Here is a 23,791-nt window from a genome sequence, read left to right as displayed (position 1 = left end):
TTCCAACAAAAAATAGTAATTACAAACAAAATATTACATTTATCCCCTAAACTTTGCCTTTGAGTTTCATTTATACATTTTACTTTGTCATCTGTAAGGAATATCTTTTCTCTTCTGCTATGCAACATTCAGCTTTCTGCACAATCTATACATTTAATACAGTTTAATACAGATCTCTGGACCAGGGAGAATAAAACAGCAAGATCCACCAAATGACAGGAGATAAAAGGAATACTGATAAAACAGACTGTACAGAGACATAAGCCTGCCTCCCACCTACTTTCAGCAATAGCAGTCACCTCCTCCCCCAACCCAAACACTGAGAGTTGGGGGGGGTGGATCACAGTAGACTCTTTAATCTGGTCAGTCACTTGTGCAATCAGTGCAACTGATCCAGTTCAGAGTGACCGAGGTCTAAAGGTAGACTGCCTCGCAAAACACCTGGGAGTTCTAGTAAACACAAGAGAAGGTCTAAAAGTCCACTGCTCGTTTGGCCCTCTGCAGACATCATCTGGAAATTAAAAACACCCCTTCTGGCATAAAAACACTAAAGACCTGGGGGGAAAGTTGGTACAATGGCATACTGGCGCTTTGTTTCTGAGCCAAAAAAGAGATTCAAACTATTGAGTACAGGTTGGTACTCCCCCCCCCCACACCAAAGGCAAATCATTAAGTGCAGTGTGAAAATGGTTTGTGTCGAACCATAAACAAACAGGGCTCTTGGTGCACAGATCAGAAAATGTAAGGTCAGTGGACCCTACAAGACAAAAACGTTTACTGTCTACAGCAAGAATCTGGAAACAATTTTAGCCATTTCAGATTTTAACACTTCTTTTTTTTCCTTAAATAAATCTTTAAAAAGACTTTTCCCCCTCATGTTATAACCTTTACTTTAGCTCTAAGTCTTTTAAAAACCACCAAGATATGAAGCAGAGAGGCTGAGTCTTCACTACGGGGTACAATGTCAGTAACACATAGCCAGTGCTCGAGCAAAGGCTCCACCTAACTAGTTTTCAAATTATGTGCAAAATCATCCTCATACACTACAAAACAAAGTGTTGCCGTTTACTCGAGGCAATCTGACCTACAGTTGTGTTGTTATCATTCACAACAGCATATCTGTAACAAGTTCGAGAACTCGCAGCTGCAAATAAGACAGTGAAAAACTCAGCAGCCGCGAATCGATCCATCGTTCAACTGCCGCCGCTCTAAAGCCACGCACCGCTGTGCCTGCATCGCAAGTTAACTCGTCTCTGATTTGTCGATTCGATCTCCACATGTTCAGATTCAAAATATACAATATTAACACGCTTTTCCTGTACATTCCACCTCTGCAGCAACATATAATGCATAAACTCTGTTTCACAATAACACTTTCCACCTTTAGCTTTACATCTCTATAATCCTTCTTTATAGATTTAGAACATTTATATATATTTCTTTCTTCTTTTGTTTTACTTGAGAGAGCTCTTTCCACAAAGATCCAGGAGGGGAGCGAAGGAGCGAAGACCAAAAAAACCAAAACAAAAAGGAGGCTCCAGAGGGGAGGAAACGTAGGCGGAGGGATGCTGGGGGACAAGATCGGTGGTCAGAATGTGACATTGTGGTCATCAGGGGTGAGACAGAGCGGGGTGTCAGACCGGGGAAGGTTGCAGGGGCATGGCAGCGGAGATCCCAGCATCACCACCCATCCACTCTTCAAAAACGTTCAGCAGTCACCAACCAAGCTGAGGGCTAGTGAAGCTCCTCCTCACTCTGTGTTCATTTGTTTTCACTGTAGGGTCTTATAAGGTTTAAAAAAAAAAATAAAATAAAATAAAGAAATAAAGAAAATAACAGAAATAACAAAAAGGCATTTCGGGCAACTGTGAATAATAATACTTCCCAAAGCTTCACGGACGTTTTTATACATTAATAAATTTGCCTGCTGCTGCTGACTGTGTTGCCAATTTACATCCAACTCAGCTCACAAAGGCTAAGTGTGCTATTTTCAACGCACATGCATTTATAAACCAGGCTTACGTAATGTTTGCCTGGGCGAATAAAATGAATAGCCACTACGTGTTTGTGTAAATGTGTCCGATTAACAATTAAGAGTGGGTGAAAGCCTACGCCAAAGTGCAAATCAAGACATTCAAGGCTCTAACTTGAGTGTTCTTGAGGTAGGCCAAAAGGCTTGTGTCGTTTTTTTTTTTCTCTTTTCTTGTTGTTTCTAACTGCATAGTGCATCACTAAAATGGTGCCAAATCAGATTGAAATTGTATTGCAAACAAGTGATGAGTGAACACCAGTTTTGAAACTGTTCAAAGTTGAGGTTAGGTGCTGCTGAAAACCCATCTCTGTCATAGGGCCTGCAGACTAATAAGGATCCAAGTGCCCTTCAGACTGGCCTTCCACTGGGCAGGCGTGAGTGAAGGCCAGAGGCCTGTGGAAACCCAAGAGCTGAGATAACGGAGCTGAACACGAAGGACAAGTGGCTCCCTTGGCCACGTGGCATTAATGTCCACTGAACTGCCTTTCTCTGGCACAATGTGTTTCATTACACCACAGTATTGTTGGCATGAGTAGCTATAACGACAAATCCAACTCTGCACCTTTACCTTTGGCAGCTGGGCTCACGGTCCTCAAGAAACCTGCATGGCACTCGCACCAGAACGTACGCAGCTTTGTTTTCCATGAAAATGATCTCGCTGAAACTTCTCACGTCAAGTCAGCTGGATTAGCTTTGGAGCTGGAATTAATTCTGTCACCACAACTGTCCCCCTGCACTGCAGCTAAACAGTCAGCAACACCCACAGCTATTCACTTACAACGACCTTCGCTCTCTTTCTCGGTCCATTAACTTCCTCAGCTGCGTCAAGCGTCGCTTGAAACAGTCCTTCCGTTCTCTAGTCTTCCCCCAACTACACATAAATAATCCAATTTAACTTTTCATCAGTTTAAATCTGGTTTGAAGGACAAGCTCAGCACCTTTGTGCACAATCGGTCCCACTTGGGTTTAAAACAATACTGCGAAACAGGAGATGGCAAACAAACCACTCTCAATAGAGAATTAACACACTAGTTTGGGATTGTGGCAACAGAGACTAATACGGCAGTAACAAACACACACAGTAGTGTATGCTGCAGTAAAAAAAAAAACAAAAACAACAACAACAAGAAAACTACTATTGCACTACTGTAAATGGCCCTCGGGTATCTTATTAGTCTCAAGTCTTCTGGGTTTCCACAGACTGCTGCTAGCAGTACACTGATGTAGAGCAGTGGTGACAGGAGAGCGGCTGGGCTCAGGTAAACCCAGCCTCAGTACTGTGCAGTGCGAGATGTACTGTGGTATGTGCGTGATGCGTGTCTGTGTACAGTTATCTCGGAGCGAGATATTAGCTTTAAGACAATTTGTGTGTGCGTGTGTATTTTAAGTGTATGACAGGTGGGATCCATTGGAGATCTGAGAGGTGATGCTGGCGCTCCTGCTCATGCCCTGTTCACTCCTCCCCCCTGATGACGTCCTCCTCATAGCCTGCGGGCTGTTCCTCACCCCTCCCGCACCTCCTTGGCTACCCCTCTGACTACCCCCACCAGGGTGGTGGAGGCTCCAGGGTGGTGGGCCCCCAGCCAGCATGGGGTGACCCCAGGACTGCTGTGAGCTGGAGCCCCCCTGGTGATGACTATGGTGACTGCTTCCTCCACCTCCTCCCGGCCAGTGGCCTCCCCCCTGAGCCCCCTGGCCTCCTCCTCCTCCTCCCCAGCCTCCCTGAGAATCGGGAGCCAGGTTAGTGAGCACCATGTTGCTGAAGCCCAGTCGCATGGACTCCGAGTCAAAAGCCTCGATCTCTCGGGCCTGGCGCTCCAGCAGTGAGCGGATTCGCTCCAGACGCTCGTTTTGCAGGGAAAGCATTTCCTCCTCGATCTGGGGACATAAACACAATTTGACACCGGAGAAAAAACAGGCAACTACATTGTTTGTATTACTGGCCAAACGTATGAACAATCCCAGCGTACTAAAGATAAAACACAAACTGTATGTGCAACACACCTACATATAAATGCAGAGGTAACCGCAGTCCTGTCACTTCCCAACATGCACTCAGCCACATCCCGACATTAGACAAAGGCTATTCTTACTTTCTGCTCCAGCAGAGCCCGCCGCAGAGACACCCTCTGCTCCAGCTCCCTTCTCTCCTTGTCGTGCTGTGCGTCTGTCTGCATCTTGATTTTGCTCTGGTAAGCATTGAGCAGCTCAAGCTCCTGCTGCAACTGCATCCTCAGCACCTGACACTCCGCCTCCTGAGCTTCATCCAACCGCAGCTAAGGGAGGGAGCAAAGAAACAGACCTACATAAACAGGTTCTTCTGTGGCTGTTATGCATTAAGAAAACATTAAAGATGCCCTTCACAAATATATTAAACAAATTAGCTTTGAATAATCTATAGATACATGCTCACTATGTTGCTCAGAAATGACTTATGTTTGATAAATGTTGCAGATCTTCCTTTATGAAACTTACAGCCTGTGTGGAGAGCATTTCATTGATGGAGTGGTCATACTGCTCGGCGAGGATGGCCAGCTTCCTAGTCTGCTCCTCCTTCAGCCTCTTTAGGACAGCCTTGTGGTCGGACTTGGGTGTTGTCTCGAGCAGATGGTTCCTGAGGGCCTTGTACTGCCGAGTCTGCGTTTTGCAGGTCTCCTGAAACTGCTTCTTAATCTGAAGCTCCTTAGACTAAAGGGGAAAAATAAAAGTTGAATGAGATGAGATTAATTCCAGTTAAGTGTTGGTAGTAAATGATTTGTTAAAGGAAAAAGAAACAGTCCCCATCTTTCTGTATACCTTCAGGCTTTTGGGCTGCTGCCGGACCTCCATGACATGCTTGCGCCTCAGCTCCCTCTCCCTCCTCTTATTGTACTCCAGCTGGTTAGTGAGCTCTGTCTGGTGCTGGGTGCGTATCAGCTCTGCCCGGGCCTTCTGGATTGTTGCCAGATGCCTGAACTCCAGCTCCTGCATGGACTCGTGATGCCTCAGCAGCATTGCATGCTCCAGATCCTTCTGCGTTTGACGTTTGTTCAGCTCCTAAACAAACAAACAAAAACTCAAATACGTATCATAAAACTGTGATCTAAAGTGAGACTGTGTGCTGCTGGGTATATGTTTCTCTTCACACCTCTCTGGCCAGGTCCTGCTCCACATTGTGTCTGGCGATGAGGATCCTGCGTTTGAACCGCCTACACTCCAGCTCCAGATACTGCCTCTGTCTCCTCAGCAGGTTAGCCTCCTCCTCAGCCTGGAAATAAACATATTATGGTTTTGTAATAAATAACCATAGAACTCATACTGCCAAAAATAAATAAATAAATAAATAAATCAAAGAGACTCGGCAAATAAAGCTTTGTGGGGCAGACGAGTAAAAATCTCACTTGTTCTTTGAAGGGTACATATTGAGCGATCCTCACCTGGAAGTGTTGGATGTTCTCTTTCTGCTTGGACAGCCACTCCTGCTTCTCTTTTTTGGGTGTTGACTGGTTCTCACTCAGCTCCTGCCACACAGGTGTCGTTTAGCTTTTTTTTTTTTTTTTTTTTTTTTAAATATGCAGGGATTCAGTTTGACACAAAAGCGTTTGAAGCCCTGCATTCCTTAACCTGCGCCGGTCAAAATTCACATCTCACAAATAACTATTTAAACCCACCTTCAAGCAAAAATAAATGAAGCGTGTTCCCGGTCTTTGTCTTGGATGATAATAAATTAAAAATATTTGAGTTCTCGACTGAAGTGAAATGTGTTTTTGTTTTTACCCTGCTAGCAAAATGGGAAACGGGGGTGGGATCCACTGTACCCATGTCTTAATCATCCGGGCCACATGGACTTTAGGCTGGAGAATTACGAAATAATTCTCAATTTTCAGGAACCATTTGAATTTCCTCTCTTGCCTAAAATGGTGGAGGAGTCATGGTAATGTGAAGCGCACATGGTAAAATCTAGGCAGAGCTGATTTTGTTCAGACAGCAGTACCCTGTGAATGCTTTATGAGATACGGCAGCAATCTCCTCGTAAAGCTCGTCTTCTCTTCAAACCCATTACAATTATGTCTCTTGCACAAACGCAGTTACAGTCATTTAAAAAGCACTTGTAAATTAGTAGATGGTGAGCTAATAACTCAATAAAACTGAGACAAACATTGAATGAAAAAGCAGCCAATGTCCAAAGAAAAACTGAAAATCTGCAGAACCACTGAGTCAGACCACATTGATAAAATTACAAGTCTGGCTCAGTGGAAGCAAAATATAAAGAAATGAGGGGTGACTCAGGACTTTTGTGCAGTACTGGATATTGTAAATTTACTAATTATTATTTATATTAAATTATAATTTAATTATAATTATCTTTATTTAGTCTGATAAACAGGCTGCATTTATTATCTGCTGAGGCGGATGTGCGTTACCTCTTTGAGCTGCTCTTTGCGTAGTTTATACTCCCGCTTTTGCGACTCCAAGAAGCTGCTGAGCTCCTTCTTCTGCTGAACCTGAATGTGCTGCTGGAACTTCTTCTCATCGTTGGCAAACGTCTTCAGCTAAACCGAACAGGAATGTAGTTTAATATCATAATGTGAGCATTTCGCTGTTGTCTCTACAGACTATTAACTGTGTTTTTCCTCTGAATTAATATTTTAGTTTCGTTTGTCTACATACGTCTTTTTCCAGGGCCGCTTGGTGTTTTTTAAGCAGCTTCTCCATCTCCTGGGTGAAGTTGTTCCTCTGACTCTCCAGCTCTTTGTCCAGCCTCAGCCTGTGCTCATCCATTTCCCCTTTCAGCTTGTTCTCCAGGGCCATTAGGTGCTTCTGATGTTGCCGCCTCATGCGTTTGTATCCTGACATCTGCTCCCTCAGCTCCGAGTCCTGCTCGTGTTCTTGCATCTCACGTGTCACCTACAATATGACGATGAAGAAGAATTATCAGAACGTTGTTGTTACACTAGGACATTCCACTTATCTGATTAGACACTTGTGCTTGTGACTGGTAAACAAATCTACTCGCAAGTCTCCACCAAGGAATTTTAAACATTTGCTAAACATATAACACATAATATTTCAGTCCTTTTGTCAAATCAAAGGAAGGTTTAGTAAGCAAATGTGTTCTTACAAGTGATGCTGTGCGTATAGTGGCAAAGTGCTCTCTGTTGCGGTAGTGCTTCCTCGGGGCCTGAGCTGGTGTTGGCTGGGGCTCAGTGGGCTCACTGGTGGCCGCTTGTTCCAAAGAGAGACTCTCTTCTTCCTCCTGGAGGGGGGTAAGACAACAGAATAATTGAGAAGATACACTACACAGTGTAACCGTGGACAGAGCACATTCAAGACACTTGGAGCATTGACATGTATGCATGGTCTGAGAGAGTGAAGTGATGTAACTTGAGCCCAAGCTCCCAGCAAAGCCATGTGAGGCTTTATTATAACCTGAGATCAGAAGAATCCACCTTTAAATTGTTAGCATGTGTCCGAGTCGTTTCACCTACCGGTTTGAGGTGTATGACTGAGCTGTTGGACATGACTGTGTGATCTCCTTCCATTAGGTCCAGCTCACTGCGGCTGTCCTGGGCTGCTTCATTCAGGCTGTTGACAGAGCTGCTCTGGGAGCTAGCGCTGATAGACATGCTGGGGATGGACTGATTACTGCCAACGCTGTTCACCGTTCCTGTCCGACCTCCACCAGGCTCCAGGTCCTGAAGACAAAGCCGAAAGAGTGGCGCAGAGAAAGACGGCGTGCGAGGGAACAAGAGGAAGAACGAAAGACACAGGAGACGCAGACAGACATGCATACAAACAAGGCATTTAGAGTTACTGAGGAAAGCCCTTTTAAAGTGGCAAATTCATTTGTGTGCCCACATGAAGCCTGTTCTTGTCGCTCAAGTTTGGATGCTAGCCAGCAAACGTCCACACACCTCGTCTGCATCCTGGGCTTCTGAAGTGGGCCCATTGTGGGCCTCCTGAAGGAGGATCTTCTTCATCTTTCGGTACTGCAGGTTATCCAGCTCTCGTACGGCATCCTTGGTTCTCTGAATGAGGTCCATCAGCACAGAGTCTGGACGCTCACGTTGCAGAAACTCGTGCTGTGGGGCAGTGAAAGGAAAGTTACTTGCATGTCCATTTTTAACTGGTAGGTTTCTAAGTAACGTGACAGGAGACGGGGAAATAACATAAGAATGACATCAGAGAGCCTTAGTAAAAAAAAGGAAAAGGAAAAGAAACAGACTAACAAGACAAGCCTATAAAGAGTCCATAGTGTCTCCCTATGCCCCTAACCTCTATGCTCACCTGCACCGAAAAAAGCCTTACAGCCCAGGCCTGGGTATACTGCTTCAGGATCAGCAACTCAAGAGCAACCACACCAGTTAAATTGGGGACAAAGGTGCTCAGGCATTGATTGATTAGTGTCAATCTAAGAGTGATGATCCCATTGGTGTGTGTTTATGCCTGAATATTAATATGTATATTCTTTGTCTGACAATGACACAAATTAATTGTTTTCAGGCAAAAAACAGGGGAAATAAGCTGCATGTGTGAAGAGTCTTTTCTTGACTGATCAAATATATTTACATGTCAGAAGTTCTACTGATACACAAGTGAAGCTTGGATTTTTACACTGCAGTCTCATAACATTAGATGAAATTTGCAAGTTAGCGTATAATAATAAGTTACAGTATCTGCAAACAAAAGAAACACCTACACGAACTGCTCTGTCATGGAAACCCATGCCACGAAGCTCCCAGCACACAGTTCCCAAACACTTCAACACTGCACTAATACTACTGACAGACTGTGGATTATCTAGGAGGGAAGTAATTTCACAAATAAAACTGCTGGAACTTAACTTGCATCCTCTGTAAAAGCAGAGGGCTAGGCGCTTGATTATTATACACCTGTGACAACAACACTGAAAACACCTGAATTCAGAGGTCAAGAGGTGCAGCTTAATACCTTAATACTTTCCAGTTACTAATAACACTAGTTACTAATACTAGTTATTATTAATCTCTGGCTCTCTTCCACAGTGAGTCTTCCGTCTTGTCTCTCTCCCCTCTTGGACATCACATTTTGAGTTGTCTAGACAAAAATACAAAATTTTGCTCTACAGGGGCCTGATATCCACTTACGAGGATGTTATACTGCCACTGTTCTATCAAAATTTAAAACAAATGTCCTAATATGTGGATCTCATTTTTCTCAGAAACAAAAATCAGGTAAAAAAATAAAAATAAATAAAAAATAAAAAAATCTGGTAATTCTTTGTTTTTACATTCATCAGGTCCCAATCAGCCCAAATAGCAAAAAGAAACTAAGAATGCCACGAAAGAGTTCGGGTCTTAGGAGGTTAAAGGAAGTTTTTCCTTCCCACTGTTGCCAGTGCTTGCTCATAGGGGGGCGTCTGATTGTTGGGATTCTCTCTGTATTGTGGAGATACAGAAATTCTTTTATTGCTGCCATATAATCTGCATCATTATAATTGCATTAATAACATTCTTTACCGCCTTATTCATCTACTAATATTTCTACAGTACTGCTACTGACATTAAGTTGTTTATTGAAGATGTCCATTTTGGGGATCCTTCCATTATGTTAACTTTTATTACAAGTACGGTTAGAAGTATTTTATACACATTGCATATCTGTGCTTATTTTGAGTTGATGTTCAGTTCATTAAGGGTCATAAGCTTCACTGGCGTGACTGTCCAGGTGATACATGTTGAGGGAAACTAGAACATAGAAGGATAACTGCAATGCATGCTTACAGTACATATAATACATATAATCTAGGAATGTGTCCGGCCTGAGGCCTTAACTCATTTGGTGTCTTACTATATTTTATTCTACTTGGTAACAGATGATCAGAGTCAATAATTAGCCTCAGAGACCCTGAGGGCTTGAAGTTTATTACCTTGTATGGAAGGTGTTATAGAAAAGAGAAGTTCTATGTCTGTTTATAGCTATTAAAAATGTACGATTAACTGTGACTAATGTCTGGAACCTATTTTAATCTGTCAATTGATGCCATGGGGGGGCGTGTACCCCACTGCTTTATAAGTATCCACAACATGTATTTTGGTCAGAAGACATATGTTGATGTTTTCTCCGGGCTGTTAATAAACTCATCGTTTGATTGCACTTTTCTGGGGCTTCCGTGGTTTGTGACACTGCTCTACATTGATTGATTTCGCGACAGTATTCATTGTAGGGTCTTTACCTTAAAATATAAAGCCCCTTGAGCGGTTGTGGTTTGGCACTAACCCTAAGCCCAAGATCCTCAAAAGGAACATGTGTTATATTAGTTAGTCAGAGATAAAAGTTAACCCTTAATATATAACATTAAAATCCCAGAATGAGTGCCACAATAGTTAAAATGTCAGCGCATAAGCTACTATTACATTTTGACAATGACTCTTCCTACCATGTGCCTGCTTACCAGAAACCCCCATGTATAAGGGGAAGAAATGTGCACAAGAGCAGATCATCCAGACGACTGTCTGTGAAGCTATGACAGCTATGACAGCTAAGAATAATACCCAAGTAGATAAAGTCACGCATTTCCTCGTAAGATTAAAAGGCATTTGCTACGCACTTTAATGCTGGGCATACACTGTGCGATTTTTGGCTTATTTTGAGCCGATTTTTCAGTCATGCGACCGTTTTGGTGATCGGCCCGAGTTTCGCCTTCATCGTGTGTCGTGCATCGTGTAGTATACGTGGGGTAACGAGAAGCTTTTCTGTTATAACCTTCATTTTATGGACGCACAGTGTGAGCACTCAGATCGCATCACAGCATCGGGCTGTATAGTGTGAGACCCTGCATCGTGACCTACAAACTTCTAACCCCTGCGAGTCAATCGTGCAGTTTGAGCAGAAGCTGAATAAGGTGACTGAAAGAAAAAAGAAAAAGAAAAAAAGAAAAAAATCGCACAGTGTTTGCTCAGCTTAAGGTGGTCAAGTTGGGCTACAACTCACATACAGGAAAACCACACTAAGCAGCAGCTAAAAACACATTTCAGCTGATCTTGAGATAGGCACAGTTTTAGAAGTTGACATTTAAAAAAAAAACAACAACAAAAAAACAAAAAGACAATGTGCAGTGTTTTCATACCCTAAGGGCAACTTCCATTAGCAACAGAGAGTCTATTAGCAGGCTAAACAACAGCTGCTCAGTGACTTAACGATGGACACTGAAGTCACATCTCCATAGTAATTACAGCAAGCTCTGTGTGCATGTGTGTGTGTCTGTACATGTTTGGTTGTGTGTGTCTCTGTCAGTTTATCCGGAAACGGAGGATTAAAGAATCAAAATAGAAGCTTATGTGAGGAGAGAACAGAGTGCAAACATCACAGGGAGCTTCATCACCAGAGGGCTCGTCAGTATCACATCTTAGCACAGTGACCCTGCTGCTCTCTGTCTGTGTTGCAGTGTACGGTACATCAGCAGATGTGCGCACACTTACACCCAACATGTCGTCAGAGTGCGGTCGGTCCTGGGGGATTTTCTGAAGGCAAGAATCGATAAAGTTTCTAAAATCTTCTGACCTGGAACAAAGACGAGGAGAAGAGAAACTGTCAAAAAACAAACATCATTATTTCAGCTACAAAACACTAGATATAGATAGAATAACTCTCTGCTGGCATCCACAAAAAATATACACCTTTGTTTCACATCCCCAGCAGACATCTGAATTTAACTACACAGACGATAAACTGTGTGAGTGCATGTGTGACACCTCACCATTCACTGGACTGCAGCGTGGGGCTCTCATTCTGCGCTATGTGGTATAAGGCACTCATTGCATTCATGTTAAACAAGGGAGGCTTCCTCTCCGCTGGAACAGAACGACATCAGTCAGACACCAATTTAATTACAGGGTGACTGGTATGAGTAAGTGAAGGGTTAAAGCAAAAAAAAATACCCAACTGTGATCAGTAAACACTACTGATGCAACAAAACATCACAATCACTTTGTCAGGGAAAGCAAATCCTTAATCTTTCATTTCCAGTAAAAGTAACTTTCTCCTGCTGTTACATTTTTATTGATACAATAGAGGTGGCGTGGTGGTACACTATTAGCACTAGCACCACACAACAAGTTAAGATAACTGTTGATTCTATATTGGCCCACGGGTGTGAGGTAGATAAAGTTAAGACACATAGAATAAAGCACTGTATGAATGTCTGGTTAAATGTGGGTTGCAGGTTAAAGTGCTTTGAGTGCTCAACAAGACTAGAAAATTAGCTTTATAAATGTCAGTTCAATCATACAAACACACTGTCACTCACCTAATTCTATACAGGTAATCCCTAAGGACCAGACGTCCACCTTTCCATCATACTGGCCTTCATCCATAGCTAGAATCACCTCTGGGGCCATCCTGGATAAATTCAAGGAAAAACATAAATCAGGACAAGGGATCAGACAAAAAGCCACATAATATAAATATTGGGTAAATTAATAGTAAATAAGGCAAGGTCAAAATCCTTATCATATGCTGTTACTGATTACAGTATCAAAGCATTTGACTATATCGGCAGGCATGGGTATGAATGTGAAAATATACAATCAGTTCTGGTCAATCGCTGCTTTTAACAGACACCCACTTAAAGAATCGATAAATTCAGTTTTGGTTTATGCACGCAAAACATACACACACGCACGCTTACACTTTAACTTCATACAGATTTCACTTACCAATATGGCGTTCCCACAAAAGAGTTGGCAGGTGAGGCAATGGAGGCAGAGCCAAAATCTGCCAGTTTGACTTGGCCAGGCTCAGTCAGCAGGATGTTGCCAGCTTTCACATCCCTGAGAGAGAGAGAGAGAGAGAGAGAGAACATCACAGCATGTGGATAAGTGGAGAGATGTAGTGTTTACAGTTGCTTCCTAAGATACTTAAAATATCATAAAATAAAATAAACAGTTGATGGAGGACCTCACTCACCTGTGGATCATATTATGGGAATGAAGGTAGGCCAGCCCCTGCAGAGCACCATGTGTGATGGCAGCAATCTCAACTTCTTGTAAAGGTTTTTTATGAACTGCAGGAAAACAACCAGAACAATGTGAACTCACTCAAATATCCACATGCCATTTAGAAGAGTAAAAACAACTGTTTGCTTCTCACCTTCTAGCAGGTCAGAGGCCGAGCCAAGACAGTACTCCATCACCAGCTGGAAACATGACATCATTTTAAGAATAGCGGTGCTAGGCAGCGTGAGATTATGCATGCCTGTAAGCTAGACTCACCCATGCTGTGTGCTCACGGAGGTAACATCCTTTATATTCTATACTGTTGGGGTGCCGGATCCTTTGGAGGAACTTCACCTCCTTTATGATGTCCTGCCATTTCTGTTGGTGAAATAAAGTTTTAAATGGCAATCGTTGACTGGCTTAACGAACCAGAGGTGGCTGTGTCTGCAGCAAAGTTACTGATTCGAGAAAGTGAATTCCACTTTGCTGGAAGCTCAGAAACAGCACAATGTTCACCTATAACGTTCTTTCTATATTTGGATTTGGACTATTTGGCATCAATGCTTCATGATTTGCTGCATCAATTTGTGTTTTTTTCGATCTATTTTCTGGCCACAATTTTCTCACCTCATTAGACTGTTTGCCACTGTAGGACATCTTTTTAATTGCCACCACCTCGTTTGTGCGCACATCCCGTGCCTGGGAAACGAGAAGGACACTGTTGGTACATGCTGCAATCAGAACATACACTGTAACATTAATTATCTGCATTTGACATGTTGTTTATCAAGATCTCTTTAAAAGATGGAAGTAACTTTCGAGTCTGAAAAATGAAGCCAGGAGTATGATTAACCTGCATTCTCTATAATGGCCAAAAGGCAGGGACACCTCTGAGGATATTTACACTTTCCTGTGGAGTTTATGGGCTCAGTGTTACACTATTTAACTGATTTTATCACTTTTTAAAGTGAACGGGTTTTTTTTAAAAACCACTCATCTAATCCAAAGTGACTCTGTCTTTTGTTTGTGTCAGAGTAAAGATGCAGTTCTCTTACAAAGTAGACGGCGCCAAAGCTGCCATGGCCAATTTCTCGGAGGTCGGAGAAAAGCTTCTCTGGATCTTCTTTGAAGAAAAGCTCAGCCACCTCCGGATCCTTGAGGCTCCCTGCCCTTACGGAGGAGGGCATCCTGGTTAATGTAGTCCCTTATCACCCACGCAAAGGCGATGGGACTATCTGGCTGCTGAGCTATGGCAAAGCAGCTGAAGATTCATCTGCGGTAATCGATGACCCTAAGGAACCAGTACATGGGCGCCTGCATGGACAAAAAAATGAGACAGAGACAGCGAGATGTGTTAGCAAGGACAAGATGAAACACATTGATCCTGCAGAGGAGGAACAAGAGTTTGACGATACCAGCAAGATGAGTCAAAGACCTTCAAAGAGGAAAGAAGGAAATCTGAGCACAACTTTGACCTAAAAGAAAGCAAAAATGAAATATTTTCTCAAACGCTTGTTTGCTCACAGGGTGACAGGGCAAGAATATAGCTTTATATTTCATGAAAAGAAAAACACAAAAGACCGAGTTGGTCAGAAAGGTCACCTCTGAACTATATTATACTTGGTGATTTTGGCCTTCAGCTACTGACACTAATTTAACCGCTGAGTCATCACTAGCACTGCCTCAGCAATTACTGTAGATCTTTAAACTACTGGGATGACTGGACAATACAAATATTCCAACACAAGAATTGATTTCATGTCCACTGCTATGAGCTGGCCTGCAGAAATGAAGGGTGAGCTGCACTGACTGATCAATCCTGGCATAGGGCTAAATATCTGCATCATCGGACTCACAACTAACACATTTACATATGCAAGATTAATACTGTTTACAAGCCTCATTCAAATTATGTACAAAAAAAAAAAAAAAAAAAAAGCTATCCAGCTGACTGTTAAAAAAAAAAAAAAGAAAAGAAAGAAAAAGAATTGGGAAACAGAGTCCTCAAAGACAATAAATATTCTGGACAGAATGAAATACAAACTGTTAATATAAACATGCTTAAGTAAGAAAAACAGAGGACCAGTCTTATTCTATTGGATTCTAATGAATAGAGATTCAGATTTTTCTAATTCTGCCATAATGAAAAAAAGCAAATAAGCTTAAAACTTTGCTGTTAAGCAAACTTTTAAGCTTCATCAACAATAAACAGGGGTCAATTTAACTATACAAGAAACATTTAATATACAGGTATTGACATTTTGCATACATGTGACCACCATCCATGGGACATTAACTTCTAAGCCAGCAGAAGTAGTTGAAGTTTGATAGCAGTTGCTGGAAAAATAAGTGCTCAAGCCCCATTCACACCTGTCAGTGACTGCTTGGCAACCACCTGTCGCTACCAAAAAGAATGCATTCTCCAACCAGTTGGCAAAACCTCCTTGTGATTGCTTTGGTTGCTACCATATTGTGAGATTGCCTGTAGATTGTATCAATGTGACAGACTTGTCTACAAATACTGGCCAGCCGCTCTGCTCTCAGTTTGGGAGTGTGGGACATAACCCGGGAATGGAGAAGGTTTGCCTTCAAAAGTAAAAGTTGCACCTTTTGAAACATGTTGACTACAGCGCTAAGGCACAACTTTTATTCTGAAGCTAAACCTTCTCTATTTCTCATTTGGCTGGTGGTTAGGGAGTATTTGAAGACAAATATGGAAAGTTTTTTTGGTGCAGCACCTTCTTTGCAATCAATTTCACCGAGCGACAGCCAACAAACTCCAGGAACCACTTGCCAACCAGTTGTGGAATTAACATTGTTCCATAGCAACCAGTGATTATATCACATGCAATATGGTAGACAACTCTTAAGCACATACTTGACATCATGCATGGAACCTCAACAGCAAGGTTTTACTTGGTGTGAGATGCTAATGTGAACTTGTGTGAATTTCCCAAAATACACATGACATCCAGTCTCATGTTGGTCAAAGGCCCAACAGGAGTGCTGGACTGCCAAAGAAAAGCGAAACTATGCATTAGTGTTCCAATGAAAGGCAGTGCATAACATCTTCATGTCATGTGCTGCCAATCAAGCTCATCAACATTTTTCAGTAACGATATGTAGCATGTACACAACAACATCTACATGTGGCAGTTTTACCGCATTAAAAAAAAAAAGCAGATGGCACGGCCATGTTAACTTTAAAGTTAACGCTTAGAGATGTGATTACACATGTACCGTGTACTCTGAGATTTTAGGGATTTTGTGCGTGAAAGTAGAAAAGCTTCAAACCAGTGTTGCTGACAAATTAAGAAAAATATCAGCTCTAACCTAAAAGCTCGTCGCAAAGTCAGAACGATATACTGACAAAGCATTCAGAGCAGCAGCAACAACCAAAAATGTTAACAACAGTCTGCTGTCAAAGTTTTCTGTGATTTTTTCTAGCAGACATGTGACTACACTTCCTCATAAATGCACCACACTGATCTCACAGATTGCTACAATGCACGGCTACATTACATGCTAACAAGCCTTTTATTTCTATTTAACATAAGCAATATTAACAAAGTCATTTATATATATTTAATTATATATTTAAAACGGACTAGAATGAAACCATTTTAGTCATTATATTAAAAAAAAATATAGAAAAATAACACATAAAAAACATACAACAAAAACTCAAATACATAATCTACTCTTAGGTTCTTTTTTTAATCAAAATAAATAAATTATTATTAAACTTATTAGATGCATAACAATAACATTATTTTGGCAAACTATACTTACAGAAGTGATACTTGGCAGCACTTTCTATAGGTGAGTATATTTGGTAGTGTTGAATGGCAGCTTTGAAACAAACTTTATTCTCTCAACAGTTTAAAAAATGAACACAGATGCCTCATTTTGCTGAACCTCTGCACTCTTTTTTGATCCCCCATCTGTCTTTACTGTACTGATGAAAGTAGCCATAGAGCCCCTCACAGCTGTTAATGTTCGGTGATAGTACTTACTACCCTGCATTACTCAGCATACCCTTTAGGCCTCACTCACACAGCCCTAGAGATCTGTTGAAACCAACTGGCAGCAACTGGTGACAAGGGAAAAGTATGGTTTCTGGAACCGGATGGTCAGTGGTTGCTGAAGGTTGCTGGCATTCGCTAGCATGAAATTGATGACAGAGAGGTATACGGTCCTGTACTGAAAATTGCTTTACATTGCTCTGGTCACTAGCAAGTTGCTGTGGTCATCAGTAATTTATATGGAAGATGCCATCTTGTTTGGAAACATTTGGAAACTATTCACCGAGCAATAGTGTGAAAGGTGAGATACAAAATGGAAAAGATTCTCCTTCAAAGTTGGTTCTATTGGTAAGGCACAACTTTAACTTTGAAGGCAAACATTTTCTGTTTCTGGTTTGTGTTGTGCCTTTTAGTCTCACTCCCACCTGGCAAGTATTTTCCAAGTGTTTGCAGACATGTCGCCCTTTTTTCAAGTGCACCTAGAATACATGGTGTTTGCAGACATGTTGGTATCTTCCATGTAAACTACAGAAGGCCACAGAAAAACAATCACGAATCAATAACTCAATAACCAACCAGGGAATACATATTACACATTAATACAAAACAACTGGCATCTAGACCTGTGTGATTAAGGCTTTAGCAGTGTTATTTGGTAAATGTGCAGTTACTAGTTTTCCAAACTATATACATTGTAATTACTTAAATTTTTCATGTTAAATATAATTCAGTGTAAATGAATTATATATTTTTTTAACCGCATTAGAACTGTACCTGATAAGTATGGCCAGTTAATGCAATCACTGTCTCAGTGGAACCTTTAAAGCTACAACTTTTGACTATTCACCGTCATGGTGGTATTTAGAAAATGTGTGCCATCCAGGAAGTTAAAACTGGTACATCTGGTATACCGTCTAGCAGTTAGAAAGGTAACGAAAGGTAATACAAAGGTAACTACATAATTTCTCAATAGTGTTTTGCAGTGGTCATTTATTACAGTGGCAATTTTTTCCTCTCTCATGCTAGATGCTTTTCTATTCACATAATTATTACACTTTCAAATGTAAAAGATGCAGGTTTTCTGTTAGTGTAATGAAGCATAACTTAAAAAACAGCAGTTAAAATGGTTAATTGCAATTAGGGCTGGGCCATATCATACCGTTCACGGTAATACCGATATAATGTTGGACAAAGATAAGAAAATGAAATATCGCGATAGAATATGGGTAAAACTGCTTTGTATTTTTGTATTTCATTGTGGAAAATAATAAATATATTAAACACTAGAATATGGGTAAAACGCACATGCGCGGTGCCTTTGTTTTCATACGCACATGGCGGAAAAAGCATGGCGGCGACGGAGAATGAGAAGGGCGAAAGCGGATCGTTGAATGAAACGGATGAACCAGAATTGGTTTGTAAAAATGCTGCAACTTCAGTGATGTGGAACTGGTTTGGCTTTTGTCCGTCAGATACACAACAAAGCACTATTTTTGGTAGAGCATGCTAGCGGGCCGTCATTATTACCGTGTTTTTTGGAAAATACGGCACACTTAAAATTAATCCTTTGATTTTTCTGAAAATCGACAGCGCCCCTTATAATCCCGCGTGCCTTATGTATGAATTCTGGCTGTGTTTACTGACCTCGAAGCGATTTTATGTGGTACACGGTGCTCGAAAATCTGTCAAATATTTTAGTACGACTTTGCTAAGCTACGAACCCGCACTGCTTGATTGATTGTTGGAGCATTACGGCTATCGTAGGCAGGAGCCTATATATGTATATATTTTAGCATTATAGGGGAAATACAGAAACAAAAGGAGCAAAGATTAATTCTAATTTAAATAACACTGCAGAGAAGAGCGAATCAAGCACTGAACGCTGTCACATGACTAAAACTGGAAAAATCTGAGCTGCATTGCTAGATGTGTGTAAGCACATGCAATTATTAAGAGGAGAAGTGCTGGACACTGTTCTGCTTTACTGCTTGAGAAAATGGATTCTCTCTTGAAGAGTTATGCGAATTGATTTCCTCTGCACTGTAAAAATCACCATGATGCCTAATGAAGACGCAAGCAATACACAAACCTGAGTAGCAATGGGTGTGATTGAGAAGCGGGGGGAGAGAGAGAGAGAGCGAGAGAGAGAAATGGAGAAGGATAATAAATAATCAAATAAGTTATTGATTCCATAGTGAATTTCTCTCAGCTCCACAGGATTAGCTACAGTGGAGCAATGCTGTGGCCAGACGGCTCACCAACAGCAGAGAAAAATATGTACAGGATGTTCCAAAGAATTTTAATAAAAGCCAATTGAAACCCATCCTAAAACATCCATTACTACAACATAACACATTTTAATTACTGTTATTAATTAGACTCCAATTAACCTTTTTTTATTCTTGAAAGCGGATGATTCATAGTCTTATTTGGCAAGTTGCAATTACACCAATAATGGCTTTGAATACAAAATGTAATACCAGATTAAGTATGAAGGTTAACATTGCTCCACATGTTCTGGCAGCCACCACACTAAACATACTGTTGGAGCGATTACTCTTCCTTAGTTCCTCAACACATCCATGTTACACCCACATGCTTGTGTTTAGTTATTTTTGGGCGATTACACCCCCTCACTGCCTACTGTACTTGACTGGAGTTATTAACCAGAATACCTATGATCACCTATGGATATGCTTTCCCCCCTCAACAGAACTGCGGGAATTTAATAGTTTCGTTATGTTTGTTATATATACACACATATTCATACAAATGGTGCCTAGAAGATGCTTTATGCTGTACCGTTAAATAATTCAAAATAGGAATGCACTTAGTTGATACATCTCATGACGTGATCATGTATCAGCCTGATGTAACTGGTCCTAGTGAACTCCTCCTCATTCATTTCTTAGAACATTCTCAAAACACACGCTTAATTAACACACAATAATTAAAATCTTCTCAAGCCCAAAAGAGAAGCATGATTGTAGTTACAGCTCATAAACGACCCCAGTCAGGCCCAGTGAGGTACTAATTTTAAAAATGAAAAATTAAATCTGTCCTGTGTAACTCATCTGTGCTTGAACCAGTCAATAACCTGAGTTCATGCTTTGTTAATTACTCAGCCGCCCCATTAAAAAGAAAAACAATAACAACAGCACTGCAACATCATATAACTGTTTGTTCAGAGAAAATGTTAATTTAATGAACTGCATGTGATGTTATTACACACAACATTTGTATCCCTCTGGGATAGAGGGTGGGGTGTCCAAGCTCCTGCCTCCCAGACCGATTACAGATTGTGGCTTGCACTGAGTGGAGGAAGTGAACGCTCTCTAGCTAAGCTACCTAATGTCAACAACACATCTCAATTTCTCGTGCCATCGCAAAGCTGGTGATGGAGAGGAGAGACGCAGTGACCAAACGCTAAGAAGACTGAACCATCCAGTTTCTATCACAAAGCTCTATTTACACCCCTCCAGTTGCGACAAGTGTCAGGAGCGTCAACGACATGCCACAGTTACTCTGAACAAGAGAAGGGAAAACAAATGCATTTAAAATGGCCCCTTTAACAGCAAATACGGGCATCCACACACCAAAATACTCATACGTCTCAGTGGATGTGGTTCGTCAAACCGGATGGGCTGCTTGGTCTAAGGACATTTTGGATTTGAGAATATGCATGAGCTCTGATAACATTAGATTACTACCTAATCTACAGGTCACATTTTAAATTCATCTGATTCCTGATCCATTTACTGTGCTGAAATAAAAGCAGGTCTCAATGGGTTATCAACAACAGAACAGGTGTATTTTTGGAGTCTGAAAAAGCATACAACCCGAGCAGGAAAAATGGGCTTGCGTGTGACTCAGGTGTACAAAAGCTCAACTGCTAGAAGTTTAACGTCATTGCTGTGTATTGCACAACTGTCAGAAAAACATGCTAGCCCTAATATGAAGAGCTGATAAGCTCTAAGGCATACACTTCCATAGTACAAACTACTTCTTCATTCACATCCCTTACTTAAAACATGGTCAAATAGACTCTTTAAACCTTCAGTTAATTGTAATCAAAATAATTAGCAAAATCTGAGAGTGAACTTAAAGATTATGATTGGTTTTAAGATACAGGATGCACAATGTCAATCTTGAGACATTTTTGTCTCATTTTAAAGTTTGTATCCTCAGTTGATCACCTGAAAACAATAAAATAAATGTGCCTCCCTACCCCCGACTTCTTGCTCTCACTCTGACTCATCAAATATGTTGTTGGTCTCCAAGTGTTAAGCAACCACCCTCAATTACAGACGTCTCCCGTTATTTCTCCTTATTATGGAAAAAAGAATCTCATTAAAAAATGAGTCTTATTATCTGTGTCACTGACCACCGCTGATGTAAAAAGATTTTTTAAAACACACCCATGATGCACACAGATGTAATATATGTTTTTAAAAAAGGTATAGGTGCTATGGTTTACATCTCCACGATCATATCATTTTTTCCCCTCTCTACCATTATACTGAATGTTGAACACCACAAATGGAACCTGAGGATCACTATCATGTGAGTAGCCCTCACTTATACCAGCTAAAAAAAGATTAAATACAATAATAAGGCACTGTACAATCAATAAGCTAAGTAAGGTTCATGGTATTACATGTGAAAGCGTATTATATATTATTCACTACAATAAGGCAAGACTACTACTGGCTGCCTTTGATCTCAACTTGAGCAACCACTGCAGGCTTTGCTCTGGTGTCTAATCCAGTTTTCCTGAGGGCGCTTAAATCCATTATGCAGTTTGCTCATATTCAACATCGCCCTGATATAACACTGGCAACAACTTCTCCAGCAATCAAGACACTGGGCACCACTCACTGGTTTGTAGCTTGACAGTGTGAACGCACTGTTGTTCTGACAGTCATGCAGACATGTAAATGAACAACTGGCAGGTGATCAGATGAGACCAAGTTATAATGAACCTGGAAAGCAGACAGACAGGCAGCCTGCCAGAAAAATTAGTGATCAGTGAGTAGCAGAGAAAGTCCTGCTACATTGCACACAAAGATCTAGAGAAGGCATGTCAGCCACCAAGCCTGGGACATTTGAGAAATCACCCCAAACAAAGCGCAACGCCTTGGATGCATGATGAACTTGGTGCCACAACTCCGGCGTTACTGAACCACATTCAGTGTCGTGTTGCCTCCGTGTGCGGCTGGTCCTCTGTGTAATGCATAAGTTAGGCGACAAAGACGCAGATAAGCCAGGCAGAAGGGAAGCTTGCCGAGTAATATCCACCGTTACGCAATATCAACACTGGAAACTGAAGAATGCGATTCACGTCAATGCACTAAAAAAAAAAAAAAAAAAAAAAAAAAAAAAAAAAAACACCAGCCGCCGACCGACGTGAGCGCTACCCGTTCTTGCACACGGCAACGATGATTTGTCAGATTCTGCTGGCCAACGCCGCTTGTAAACACAAAGCCAGTGAAAGCAACTTACGTGCGACATACATAGGATGAGCCTGGACCAATGTCACCTACCGCCACACTGCATAGCTTTTCAGACAGTACGATGTCCCTTAGAGGTAAACAAACTTGCCAAGCAGACACCCTCCTCTCCTCAGAGGCGAGTTTCACTCAGTGTTGCCGTACAGCCACAGTGGACAAAAACAAAACGAGGGAGTGGCACTGCTTTCAACCATAGTTGCATAAAGCGGATTAGCATGCTAAAGCAGCTAGCTAACGCTGCTTAGGTAAAGCAATCTGTACCCATCCTTTTACTACCATGATAACAACTCTCGATTTAGCTCCCCAGCATTTCCCCTTGTACATTTGGATCAATTAGAGACATGTCACGTCACCATTAAAAACATACTGTCTTCACACTAACAATGGGTGACTCAACTTGCCCAATAAGCGGACTAAAAAAATCTGTTGATGTGACACACTGTAGAAGTTGTGACAGCAACTTTTGGTTAGCTGGAAAATAGCATCCTATTTGGCTGGCTAACTCGTAAGCTAAGATATATTGAAATTAAGCTCCGTTGCAGTATATAGCGTTGGGAGAACAAATCAACACACACAGAGTAAACGTTAGCAGAACGCTAAAGTTGGTTATCAACTCACCTTGTCAAGAAAAGAAAAATGAATCCACACAGGTTGAGATGAAGTGGGGGTATGAACGGCTGCTTAATCCGGTTACTCGGAAACAGAGCAGGGCAAGGTGTCTGTGGCTAAATCACGGGCAGGCAAAGCAATCCGGGCAAATCAGAGTGCGGAATTCGCTAGCCGATAAGTTAGCAATGCTAATTCGCTAATCTAACCGCATAATTGCCCTACCCAAATACAGACGGTCATTCTGCCCAGCCCGATTATTCTCCTTAGCAATAACAGATTTTCGTCAGCAAGTGAAAATAATAAATATTTATATGAAAGCGAAGCAAAGAGCTGAGCTGGATAACGACTGACTGCCAAGCTTAAACTGTCACAACGAGCTGCAGGGAAGGCAGGCAGGGTACTGGCCAACCAGCTAGCTGCTAACGTTAGGAAGCAGCTAGCAAAGTTTCTTTACGAATAAGCAGTTCCCCAAAAATGGCGGCGGAGAGAATCACCTCCCTTCCACCGTGAAGGAACCGAGGAGCTAATGAAACAAACAGGAGTCGGAGCGGCTCAGGAGCCAGCTTTAACTGAAGCGAGAGTACACGTGTGACAGTTTTGGAGGTGGGGGGGTGGGGGACTCGCCGAGGTTGTCCTGCTGCACCCCGCGGGCTAAATGTT

At 41.7% G+C, this 23,791-nt stretch overlaps 2 protein-coding genes and 1 long non-coding RNA gene across 6 annotated transcripts in view; 2 read left to right on the top strand and 1 right to left on the bottom strand.

Annotated features, from left to right (window-relative positions):
- The window catches only part of LOC120733636 (protein ABHD15), a 16,062-nt gene extending 6,040 nt beyond the window's left edge, over positions 1 to 10,022 (top strand). Inside the window, exons 2-3 of one of the 2 annotated variants that reach the window (XR_005695889.1) lie at positions 9,041 to 9,046; positions 9,631 to 10,022. The gene's annotated coding sequence lies outside the window, so the exon portion shown is untranslated. Of the gene's footprint in view, positions 1 to 9,040; positions 9,052 to 9,630 lie in introns of both variants that reach the window. The other variant, XR_005695890.1, reaches the window with a different exon arrangement.
- On the bottom strand, positions 842 to 23,791 carry LOC120733635 (serine/threonine-protein kinase TAO1-like). 3 transcript variants are annotated; one of them, XM_040031930.1, is made up of 21 exons: positions 23,141 to 23,791; positions 14,043 to 14,301; positions 13,615 to 13,686; positions 13,264 to 13,365; positions 13,142 to 13,187; positions 12,959 to 13,055; positions 12,709 to 12,822; positions 12,300 to 12,391; positions 11,751 to 11,844; positions 11,473 to 11,554; positions 7,927 to 8,094; positions 7,501 to 7,707; positions 7,134 to 7,268; positions 6,683 to 6,919; positions 6,436 to 6,564; positions 5,449 to 5,532; positions 5,160 to 5,279; positions 4,829 to 5,068; positions 4,508 to 4,720; positions 4,126 to 4,308; positions 842 to 3,910 (listed from the first exon to the last, which is right to left on the bottom strand). In XM_040031930.1, exons 2-21 carry the CDS (start codon positions 14,172 to 14,174, stop codon positions 3,416 to 3,418), a joined length of 3,042 nt encoding a protein of 1,013 aa, XP_039887864.1. In that variant the 5' UTR covers positions 14,175 to 14,301; positions 23,141 to 23,791; the 3' UTR covers positions 842 to 3,415. The 3 variants fall into 3 exon arrangements, with proteins under 3 accessions (XP_039887864.1, XP_039887865.1, XP_039887866.1); XM_040031931.1 differs by lacking the exon at positions 23,141 to 23,791 and adding an exon at positions 22,556 to 23,125; XM_040031932.1 differs by lacking the exon at positions 23,141 to 23,791 and having other exon boundaries at positions 13,615 to 13,718; positions 14,043 to 14,150.
- On the top strand, positions 10,235 to 11,083 carry LOC120733637. Its single transcript, XR_005695891.1, has 2 exons — positions 10,235 to 10,549; positions 11,040 to 11,083. It is a non-coding gene; the product is annotated as an uncharacterized LOC120733637 (long non-coding RNA).

This window comes from Simochromis diagramma, unplaced genomic scaffold, assembly GCF_900408965.1.
Source record: "Simochromis diagramma unplaced genomic scaffold, fSimDia1.1 OVJJ01000216.1, whole genome shotgun sequence".
NCBI lineage: Eukaryota > Metazoa > Chordata > Actinopteri > Cichliformes > Cichlidae > Simochromis > Simochromis diagramma.
The sequence above is the reverse complement of the archived record's forward strand: the minus strand, read 5'-3'. Positions and strand labels throughout refer to the sequence as shown.